General features: G+C 34.1%; 1 protein-coding gene across 1 annotated transcript; it reads left to right on the forward strand.

The window, feature by feature from the left end:
* Positions 1 to 5713: 5713 nt before the first annotated feature.
* LOC122138720 (GTPase IMAP family member 9) lies at positions 5714 to 8120 on the forward strand. Its single transcript, XM_042732756.1, has 2 exons — positions 5714 to 5729; positions 6828 to 8120. The coding sequence occupies exons 1-2, from the start codon at positions 5714 to 5716 to the stop codon at positions 7850 to 7852; spliced, it is 1041 nt and encodes a 346-aa protein (XP_042588690.1). The 3' UTR covers positions 7853 to 8120.
* Positions 8121 to 12769: the final 4649 nt, after the last annotated feature.

Consider the following 12769-nt stretch of genomic DNA (forward strand, 5'->3'; position numbering starts at 1 on the left):
GTAGTCCAGGGTGATGTGTAACAGTCAGTGTAGTGTGAAAGTCCATGTGAAGAACGGGTGACCTCTGGTGGTGAGTGAAAAGAAGTTTATAGACTGGATCATGACACCTGTAGTTTGTTTTTTTAATATTATTATTATTATTATTATTATTATTATTTTATTATTTTTATTTATTTGCATGCATGTATGTGTGTATTAGAAGCTCACACATTTTACTGTTTAGATTTTAATAATGCATTATCCTAACCAACTTAACCTTAAACAATTATTATATTAATTTAAACCATTATCCAATTATACAATCAAATAATAGTGTTTTTTTTATATTTTGTGGGGGACAGCATATGTGTTCATTAAAACATGACATAATCATATGACCCCTTTAAGATATTTTGTGGGGGACAGCATATGTGTTCATTAAAACATGACATATTTTATTAATTTTGCCATAGCAGAGATCTGTTCAGGGAACTTCAAGCCAGATCACAAGCAGAAGACTTCTTCATGCAATGTTATTTCATGTGTATGGAAAGTCTGTTGATATCACTGTATTATTAAAAATGCAGTGGAGTTCATATTTTTTATTTGAGCTTTGTAGTAAATGCATAAGCCTATTAATACATACATGGGACAGACAGACATCGATTTACGCCAATATAATTTCGGCCAACTTATTAAACAGACTTATTAAACGAATTTCATCAAAATCATTATAATTTGTGTTCTGAAAATGAACGAAGGTCTTACGAGTGTGGAACTACATGAGGGTGAGTAATTAATGAATAATTAATGACAGAATTTTCATTTTTGGGTGAACTAACCCTTTAAATGAATTATGCCCTTTTTTGAAAGATTGAAAAAGTTTTAACCAGTGTTTATGCATAAGCACTGTAACAATGTAGATATCACTGCTGAGTCAGGGAGGACGAGGAGCATGTCTTGCTTGTGGTGCTGTATGAAGAGATGTTCAAACTCACGTGATACTGTCAGTGTAACTTCATCACTGATGTTTGATCTGCGTGATCCTCCTCTCTCTGCTCCATAACAGGAGTATTTACCTGCGTCAGACTCAGTAACAGACCTGAATGTGTGTTCCTGTAGTTTACTGAAAGCATTAGCTGAACCATCTTTATACCAGCTGTACTGCCAGCTAGTGACTCCTTCACCATCAATGTCACATCTGAGAGTGACTGTGTCTCCTCTGAATACATGTTGAGCAGGTTTAATGGTCGCTTTGGCTTTTGGGGTTTCTGTACAACAACAACAATTTATAATAAAAATAATGTGTTGCTTTTACTGTATGAACATAGTTACTTGACTGTAAAACATACATGCTTATTCAGTTTATATTGGTGTTGGGCAAATACAGAAGTTTAATTTGGTCAGTGGTCTGTAACAGCATAGAATCACCTATTTTTTAATTAAATGTATTACTCAAATTCACTCACCTTCAGTGTTTCCAGAGTGGATTTTTGAAATCAGCACTAAAAACACAAAGAAAAACAGCCACCGCAGTGTTATATATATATAACATAAGGTATATTCTTCTTTCCTTGTTAAACTTCTACTTCCTTTATGCTGAAATGTTTATCAGTTTTTTTTTTTTTTTTTTTTTTTTCACAAGGTTTGCATAAGTTGTAAAGAGCTATCTGTTTAAAATATGATGTAACAATTTTTGAGGAACCTGTGAGTTTTCTGAAAACATTCATGTGTCTGAAAGACAATTATTAAAAATAATTTGTATTAAGATATTTTTTGGGGGCCAGCATATGTGTTCATTAAAACATGACATATTTTATACATTTTTCCATAGCAGAGATCTGTTCAGGGAACTTCAAGCCAGATCACAAGCAGAAGACTTCTTCATGCACATTATTTCATTTGTATGGAAGGTCTATTGATATAACTGTATTATTAAAAAACGCAGTGGAGTTCATACAAACCCGATTCCAAAAAAGTTGGGACACTGTACAAATTGTGAATAAAAACAGAATGCAATGATGTGGAAGTTTCAAATTTCATTATTTTATTCAGAATACAACATAGATGACATATCAAATGTTTAAACTGAGAAAATGTATCATTTTAAGGGAAAAAATAAGTTTATTGTAAATTTCATGGCATCAACACATCTCAAAAAAAGTTGGGACAAGGCCATTTTTACCACTGTGTGGCATCCCCTCTTCTTTTTATAACAGTCTGCAAACGTCTGGGGACTGAGGAGACAAGTTGCTCAAGTTTAGGAATAGGAATGTTGTCCCATTCTTGCCTAATACAGGCTTCTAGTTGCTCAACTGTCTTAGGTCTTCTTTATCGCATCTTCCTCTTTATGATGAGCCAAATGTTTTCTATGGGTGAAAGATCTGGACTGCAGGCTGGCCATTTCAGTACCCGGATCCTTCTTCTACGCAGCCATGATGTTGTAATTGATGCAGTATGTGGTCTGGCATTGTCATGTGGGAAAATGCAAGGTCTTCCCTAAAAGAGACGATGTCTGGATGGGAGCATATGTTGTTCTAGAGCTTGGATATACCTTTCAGCATTGATGGTGCCTTTCCAGATGTGTAAGCTGCCCATGCCACACGCACTCATGCAACCCCATACCATCAGAGATGCAGGCTTCTGAACTGACCGCTGATAACAACTTGGGTTGTCCTTGTCCTCTTTAGTCCAGATGACATAGCTTCCCAGTTTTCCAAAAAGAACTTCAAATTTTGATTCGTCTGACCACAGAACAGTTTTCCACTTTGCCACAGTCCATTTTAAATGAGCCTTGGCCCAGCGAAAACGCCTGCGCTTCTGGATCATGTTTAGATACAGCTTCTTTTTTGACCTATAGAGTTTTAGCTGGCAGCGGCGAATGGCACGGTGGATTGTGTTCACCGACAACGTTTTCTGGAAGTATTCCTGAGCCCATGTTGTGATTTCCATTACAGTAGCATTCCTGTTGAATCTTTGGATGAAAAGAGCCCAAAGATCACTGCATTATGGTTTTTTCCGGCCTTGATGATGACAGAGATTGTTCCAGATTCTCAATCTGGATATTATGCACTGTATGATGATAACTTCAAACTCTTTGCAATTTTTCTCTGAGAAACTCCTTTCTGATATTGCTCCACTATTTTTCTCTTCGCAGCATTGGGGGAATTGGTGATCCTCTGCCCATCTTGACTTCTGAGAGACACTGTCACTCTGAGAGGCTCTTTTTATACCCAATCATGTTGCCAATTGACCTAATAAGTTGCAAATTCGTCCTCCAGCTGTTCCTTATATGTACATTTACATTTTAGTGAAAAACCCAATCAAACCATTAAATGATTTGTTTCTTAATATATATACTTTTTAATGCTACAAATATTTTGAAATCTTTAAATGTTTTTTTGTTTGTTTTTTATATATGTTTTTTATTATTGTCATTCAATTTTCTGATTGTCCGTTAATTTGCTTAGCGAATGTCAAATGAACGTCCAATATCAAACCAACTTTACTGTGGTATATAATAAATTTATACATTTGCCAGTAACAGGCTTTGATGCTCGGATTTAAAGGTGTGTGTGTGTGGGGGGGGTGTATAAATAGTATGCCAAATAAAAACGAAAACTTGTGGTATTGTTACACAAAAATGGATTTTAGCGTGCATTTGATACGCATGTGTTTGGCGTGCATATAATACGCATTTTTCACGTGCATATGATACGCATCTACCCCACAAACCTAAACCTACCCATCACGTAGCATATGTAAGTCCATTTTTGCGTATCAATACCACGAGATTTCTTTTTTATTTGGCGTACTATTTATATGCACTTTCATGAGATCGGGTTAAATTGGTCCTCCAGCTGTTCCTTAAATGTACATTTAACTTTTCCGGCCTCTTATTGCTACCTGTCCCAACGTTTTTGGAATGTGTAGCTCTCATGAAATCCAAAATGAGCCAATATTTGGCATGACATTTCAAAATGTCTCACTTTCAACATTTGATATGTTATCTATATTCTACTGTGAATAAAATATAAGTTTATGAGATTTGTAAATTATTCCATTCCTTTTTTACTCACAATTTGTACAACTTTTTTTGGAATCGGGTTTGTAAGAGGCCTACATTAATTAGAAATACCAAATCCTCTTAATATTGCTCAAATTTGATGCTTTTGACAATATGTCTGGCTATAGCCGAGCCGTGCCATACCACGCATTGGAAAAGCGCCATTAGAAACAAAAATGATTTAATTATGCAAAATAAATGATTTTTATTATTATTATTATTAGTAGTAGTAGTAGTAGTTATGGTATCAAGGAGTTATACTTTAAAGAATGTACAGCTTTGATTACCATTGCATCCACTGTATGGACAAAATAGACTATTTAATAAAAACATTATTATGAAAATTATTAAAAACAAGTTATTATAATTAATTATTCAATTATATAGGTTTGGAACGACATGAGGGTAAATGATGAGAGAATTTACATTTTTGGGTGAACTGTCCTTTTAAGAGATTTTGTGCAATGGGGCCCAGACCTTCTGTAGGTTTGTTAAGTTTATGTTGGGTTGTATATTAAATCTGTTTTGTAGTCCGATCTGTGACATTTAAATGGTGTCTTTTCTTTTAAATATGATTATATTGGGATATGTCTGACACTAAGGTTTGTTCTTTATCTTATATTTTATGAATTACCACCAATGCGCATTGATTAAAAATATAAACTGAATATCACTGGCAGCTAAGAAACATTTAAACAACCTACTGTATGCAGAATGTTACATAATCATGTAATGTCACACTTTTTACATTTTAATTGTTAAAGGTACAAGCCTAAATAGCTGATTTACAGACGAGAAACACAATAAGAAATAATAAAAGCAGACCATTTGCAGTGAATGCATGTGAAGTTAAAACTGATTTAAAATAATACACTTGTTGATAAACAAAAATGCTCATTTGAGAAGCATTGTTGTTCCTGTCAGGCAGTTTGAAATACAAGATAATGCTAATGGAGAGTTCATGTGAGACTAATACCAGTGCTTGATGGGGTTTTCATTGGTTTTCAGTTCTTTCCCCAAGCATGCGCCAAATGAACGGAATATATTTCTTAAGCAAAGGAAACTAAAAAAAAAAAAAAGAACTTTCTCATAATTTACTTGTCCTGTGTTCTAGCCCTATTGTTTGTGTTCATGTTTATTATCAGATATGTCTTTTGGCACTGGGGTCATTTGAAAACATTTTCCTTGCTCATGAAAAGGACTAAAAAAGTGTGCTTGTTTTCCAGGATCGTTACACAGGACAGTTAATGTTCAGGTTTATAAGAGAAATGCATTTAAATACCAGGTACAATCTTATTCTAGAAACACACAAAACAATTTTATTACTAATATGTTCCATTGTTTGAATATCATGTAACCAGTGGAAATAATATATAAACAAAATGCATTTTATCAGTCAAAACTGAGATTCATATTCCATAAATGATGCAGCCAAAATCGAAGCCATGTGTTCGTTGTGCTCTGGCAAATGCATGAATAAACTCAATCCCCAATGTCTCCGGGGCATATTCCATCCAGTGTTAGAGCTTGTCCGTTATCAGCGGGGATGAGAATGAGATGAGAAAACTAATGTAACTATTATTTTTAATACTGAGAAAAAAGCTCTTCACATTAAGAACAACAATAAACTACCAACAACAATAATACAACAAAGCAGCCTTTGAAAACATGCCTAAAAGAGCAGGTAAGTTATTTCTCTACAACATACAAGAAGTGTGCTTAATTGTTTTGAATGTACTTTAAATCTTAAAAGTGTATTTTTAGAACACTGGATTTGCTTAAAGAGAGTTCACTTTCATGACTATGCTTCTTAACACACTTAAGTACACTTTTTAAAAAGTACACCTTGTAATTATGTCAAATGAAAATTTTAAATCATTTGTTTTCATATGGTATAATAATTACACTTATTTTGATGTGCTGACTATAACATATTAAAGCAAAGGTAAAGTGCTTGATTATATTTTTTATTCATTATTATATTTAAGTTAATATATTTTAAACATGCTAAATTGCAACTTCACAACATTACAAATGTGTAATTAAAATATATTTAAATACATAGAAATTATATTAAAGTATGTTTGTTGTTAGTTTATTCTTAACAAACAAAAATTATTATTTCATAATAAAAGTAATTATGAAATTACTTATGAAATTAATTATGATGTTCATGTAAAATAAAATATTTTACATGAACATCAACATAAATTTATATAATCTACCCAACAAAATAATAAAGAAATAGATAGTTTACTAAAATTATGCCATTATTTACTCATCCTCATATTGTTCCAAAACTGTATTATTTTATTTTTTCCATGAAACAAACATGGATATGTTTCATGCTACTCCACATGTCCAAGAGCTTTGGATAGGACAAGAAAATATTATAAAAGCGCTGGAAAATCAAAGAAAATCTTCCCCTCAATTGCAGCTCTCAAATATCATTCTCATTCTACATATTTGAACTGGTGTGTTGGTTATGGTCAATAGCATGAAGCTAGCATAAATGCAAATGACATTTTAGAGTTATGACATGTGGGAAGATTTTCAGTGAATAATGACTTAAATTTCAATCTGTCACAGGCTTCAGAAGACCTGGAATATAGCGCACAAGTCATATAGACTTCTTTTATGGTATTTTAGATTCTTTGTGGACCTTAAAAAAACATACTTACTTTGGTGTCTTTGTGTTCCACTGAAAAAAAATAAAATAATTTGAGACATTAAATTTTGGGTCAACTATTCCTTTTACATCCCTGTGTTTCATTCCTAATAGACTTTGGTGATGGGGAACTAAGGATATTGGTTATCGGGAGCAGTGGTCCATCTCAGTTCCTTCTCACCAACTTCATTTTGGGAAGAGAGGAGTTCTCTGAGGAAGTCTATAGCATTGCAAGCAGCCGGAAAAATGTGGGAGAGATAGTAGGAAGACGGGTCGCAGTAGTCAACGGACCGAACCTGTATGACAAAGACATGTCCAAGTCCAAGATGAGGAAAGAGCTGAAAAGATCGATGTGCTTGTCGACCCCTGGACCTCATGCCATACTCATCACATTCGACCTGGAGAAGATCTCCCCCAACGATATGAAGACTCCCAAGCTGGTCAAGGATAAATTTGGAGAGAATGTCTTGAATTACACAATGATCCTCTTGGTTTATGATGGGCATCTGAGAGGCAGAGCGCTTAATGATAAGGTCATGAGAACCGATTGGCATCTGAGGGAGCTCGTGGAGCAGTGCAACTGCCGCTATCACGTCTTCAGTAAGAACTGGAGGAACCGCAGCGGGAGCTGGGAGCTCTTACACAAGATCGAGCGGATGCTGCAGACTATGGGCGGACACCATTACGTTAACAGATCTTACAAGAGGGCAGAGGAAAGCATCAGAAATGAGGAGAGAAAGCTACGCAAGAAGAGACAGTCTGAGACCGAGCGGACGTGCCGGGAACTGGAGGAGCAGTTTCAGGGGGATGAACTATGCTGGCAGATGGACGCCGTCAATGAGAGGGTGGGGGCAGAAATCAGGGCCGAGGCCGAGCTGCAGAATAGTTGGCTCAGGACTTCACTGGCTGTGGGATTGGGACTGGGGTTTGTGGCTGGAGCCGCCATGGGAATGATCGTGTGCTCTGTGGAAGGGCCAGCAGGAATGGTGGTGGGAGGGGCTGTGGGTGGTGTCATGGGCGGGGCTTCAGGTGCTGCTGCACAGCTGGCCATTGAACACTTGGATGACAGAGTGGGATCACATTCAGCCAGTTTTAATTCAGCTTTTGTTAACCGCTTCTATCGGGCACATCCAGTCTGAATGTGGCGAAGAACAGAAAGGGAGATGTTTTATGGAACTCAACACCTCCAAAAGCTTTGAACAGGACAAGAAAAAAGCACTCTAAAAGTAGTTTATTATGTGATATATTCCAAGTCTTCTCAAGTCAAATTAAAAACAAAAAAATAGTTTATTCACTGCATAATTACAGAAATGTATTCAAAGATAATCTTCCCCTCAGTTGCAGTTCTCAGATATCATTCTCCATTCTACATATGTGAACTGGTGTGTTGTGCATCGTTGTGGCCAAAGATTTGAGTTTTTTTTTTCTTCTTCTTCAAGTAAAAGTTTGTACTGTTGTGATGCATGGCTTATAACGCTTCAACAAAGACTTAAAAATAAATAAATAAATAAAACTCTATGAAGAGAAAAAACTCTATGGGAAAAATAGGACATTAATGTATTTGGCATCTTTTATTCTGTATTGTGACATACATTAATGTGAAAACCACGGACTTGGGCTACTTTTATACTGTTACTGTGGGTTGTTTTTTAGTCCACTTGTTGAAGCGAAACCCCCATGCCTCAGAACACTATTTCTATTGAGGCAAAAAATGATTTTGATAGCTAATTACCCTGGGACATGACTGGGCTAGTTTTGAGTACCAATTGGCCTGTTTTTTTTTTTTTTGTTTGTTTTTTTTTGCGCAGACCTGGCAACCCTGGCAAAAACATATGCATGGATTGTTCACAGAGACCTATAACATGCATTTAGAATGCAAATGAGAACTCTTGCCACCTCTGAGAAGAAAAAAAAGCATCTGCATTAATCAATAGAAAAAAAAATGGTTCTGTATTGAACTAGGCACAGTTTTTAGAGTATATTACAAATATTACTCTCCAGGGAGTTCCATAAAAGAGAAAAATTGCACAAAAACGTTTTTGTAGGATTTCAACACACTCCTGGACACAGAGTAACTTTTATGACAGTATATGACTACTTTAGAAGTCATTTAACTTGTGTTACATCAGGTGTGATTTATGGGGCCAAAAGTCTCAGACCAAAAGGCACGATTTTGAATTTTTCACTTAATAACACTTTACTGAAAAATTTGATTGCTAAATTGTATTGAATTGTACATGTATTCTAGAATATGTGGTTTGTCCTATATTTTTGCTTTGATTTTTTTTCTGATGATGTTATCAAGCACCTTTCTGTTTTTAATAAAAATGTATCTTGCATTTATAGCTTCCATGCTCTATTGTTTTTCAAGTGTGACATTAGCAGATATACATAAGTTGACCTAATTCTGAATTAATATTTTGAACCACATTAGAGCTGTGCACAGACATTTTCAGGGGCAAACCAAAACAAACCAACCACCACCCACCCCTGACCTATTACAAATATACCCTCCCCAACTTGAAGGCATCACATTATCCCATACACTGGATACTAGTCCTCTAAAATTATTTACCAGTACATGGTGTCAAACATTAACAGGATGACCGTCTTTTAACTTCCCCTGTTACAAATAAAACAACATGCATTTTCTTTTTAAAGTATACACTTACATTATCATTATATAACTCTGTTATGCTAGATGCATCATACACATTTTTAAGGCTATTCTGCTCAGTTTGAAGGAAATGTGTTGTATAAATGTGTAAATTTAAAAAATGTGTATTTGCACAGTTTTGTTTTTGAAGTGTCACTGCACTGCTACACTGATAGCCCCAAACACTAGTTTTACTACAATTACATTTCTCCAAAACTATATTTTAAAACGTTAGGCTATAGAAACAAATTAAGTTATTTCACTCAAAGTGTAAGTGACTTTAAATGCAGCAGGCGGCAGTCATGAGAAATGCATGAAGGTCTGCAGTTAAATGAAAATTCTGTCATTAATTACTCACCCTCATGTCGTTCCAAACCCGTAAGACTCCATTTTCGGAACACAAATTAAGATATTTTTGATGAATTCTAAAACGTATCCGCGTGACGCAGCTTTATATTTTTCATAATCTAATGATGCTTCAGAAGACGTTTTTCTTAATGCTGCTAGCTTGTTAATGAAAGTAGCGTATGCCAAGTCAAATGAGTTTGGCATCTAAAGCATTTTGACACAGCATTTACCTTATTTTCTAAGTTTTCATTTTCATGTGTACTCCTTTACAGTGTATTCATAAACCATCATATCGTATAATTTTTGTAAACTACCTATGATTCTTGAGTAATGTAATATTTGTAGAACTCACAGCACAGATCCTAATACTATATATATATATATATATATATATATATATATATGTGTGTGTGTGTGTGTGTGTGTGTGTGTGTGTGTGTGTGTGTGTGTGTGTGTGTTTGTTTGTTTGTTTGTTTGTCTGTTTGTAAAATTCATTAAAAAATGATCTCAACTGGAAGTTGTATTTTTAAGTGTTAAATTTTCTTTACTTGGTCTTAAAGAGTTATTTTAAAAAGTCTTAAATTTACTTTCATAAATCCTGCAGAAAACCTGTAATAAAAGAGGAGAATTTTTAAATTAACCCCTTTCTTCTGTCTGTACATATGTTTAATAAATTTGATAAATTTTATTTAATACATTCCTTTGATACATGGTACATCATGATATTACTCCCATGATATTACTCCCATGAGCCTTCAGAAATCATTCTAATATACTAATTTGATGCTCTTGCTTTATCATTGTTAAAATAAGTTGTGGTGCTTAATATTTTAGTAAAAAAACATTTATGATACATTTTTCTCAGGATTATTTAAGTTGTTTAGATAAAAGCATCTGCTAAATAAATACATGTAAATGTAAAGGACAGAATGTATTTGAAATAGATCTTTGCTGTCACCTTTGATCAATAATGCACCCTTGATAAATAAAAGTATTTAATTTTCTTTAAATAAATAAATAAAATCTTACAGACCTCAAACATTTGAACAGTAGTGTAGATAACTGACAGTACAGTAAAGAATCAGTCAAACTCCACTACACAGTGTAAATTAAGGGTTTTTTAATGATTAACACAACATTCCTTAAAAAAAAATTTTAAAAAAAATTACAAAGTAAAAATTTGTGGTTTTGTGGTTCTTGCTCTTATTCATGAGACTAATATTTATGCAAGTAAACACTGCCGATGCATAGGTGTGAAATAGGACATGTCTTCATCATATCCAGTGATCTTAAAATATTTCAAGCCTGGAAGACTTTGGCCATGTAATGTCATGTTTATTAATGTTTTTATGATTTCATTCATTATTAGCTTGGTACACAATAATCACAATAAACACTCCATGTGATAAACAAGTTAGGTCAACAGTAATCAAAAAGTCAATCAAGAAGTATATACATATACATTTTTCAGCTAATGGAAAAAAATGTGGTGTAGTTAGCAGAAGCTAACTGATTAAGCTTACTTGCTAAACCATGATCTTTCAGAGCAACTGCAATAGCATAGCATAATTTAACATCATTTTGTATGCCATTGCTGTTTCATATGCAATTTGCTATTTTTTCAGAACTGCAGAGACTGTAGAAGTACTCAGGTGTGTCTTCATTGTACATTTTTATATGTTTTATAGAATTTGTTTTCCGTCATTGTTTTGTTGTTTTGGAAAGCTAATCGTCCATCTTCCTTTTCAGTTGATGTAAATCTGAATCCTTGGCCAGCTCACACTTACTGCTACAACTCTGAGGGCAGGAAGGAGGTTGCGGATAAACGACAAGAAGTCCCAGAAAACCCCAAAAGGTTTGACCATGTGGCAAACGTAATGTCCAAGGAAGCCTTTAGCTATTGAAGACACCTTTTGGTAGTGGAGGTTGGAGACAAGACTGACTGGTATCTGGGAGTAGCCTAACAATCTGTCAACAGAAAGGGAAAAATCACAATCTGTCCAGCAAACGGCTTCTGGATGCTTAACTCAAAAAATGGCACCCAGTACACTGCTAACACATTCCCTCTAACTTTCTTTAGCCTCAGTCACAAACCTAAAAGCGTGTCTGTTTACCTGCACTATGAGGAGGGAAGTGTGTCTTTCTATTGTTTGGATACCGCGACTCATATCTACACTTTCAAAGATGCTTTCATAGATAAGCTCCACCCCATCTTCAGCCCAGGACGACCCCACAGGGAAAAGAACACTGCTCCCCTAATCATCAGCAACAATATGCTAGCTCTTACAGCTTTTTTTCACTTTCTTTACCATTGCCATTATAGGATGCAATTAATTGTATTATTATTATCATTAAAAAAAATACTTTTTATATATTACTGGTGCTTGCTAAAACCTTAATTTTTAATGTTACTAACATACTAAAGCACATGTAAAGTACTTGATCACAATTTTAACTTCTGTCTGTTTTTTGATATTACATTTAAAGTTAATTTAATTTAAATGTATTAAATTGCAGCTTTGCCTTTGTCATTATGAATGTGTAGTTATAAATGCATTTAAATACATGAATAGAAATAGAAATGACATAGTTTACCATTATTGATGGTCATGTTTGGCAGTACACTTTAACCATATTTCAAATACAATAATTTAGAAAATTACATAACTGGGTCAGCTAAATGCATTTAATATATATTTAAACTATAATAAAAATGTTAATTTAATTCTAAGTAACAATAATTTAAAAGTTTCCAAAAATATTCCATTTGATTTGCAATTAGGTATATTCTTTTAAGGTATATTATTTCTACAATAAGTATTTTTTAAATGATTCTAAAGTGTACTACTAAGTGTCCACCAGCTAAGAAACACTCAGATCACTTTAGCAACCCACAACATCGCAGCGAAATGTAGTTATTATTACAATTTTATAGGTTAGGATAATCAAATTATGATAATGCAATTTTTTATTTAAATGAACAAAATCCATTCTTTTGAAAATGTAGAACATTCTAATCCAAAATTCTTTGTCCTTTTATTTATTCCGTTAA

Source organism: Cyprinus carpio, chromosome A3 (assembly GCF_018340385.1).
Source record: "Cyprinus carpio isolate SPL01 chromosome A3, ASM1834038v1, whole genome shotgun sequence".
Classification (NCBI taxonomy): domain Eukaryota; kingdom Metazoa; phylum Chordata; class Actinopteri; order Cypriniformes; family Cyprinidae; genus Cyprinus; species Cyprinus carpio.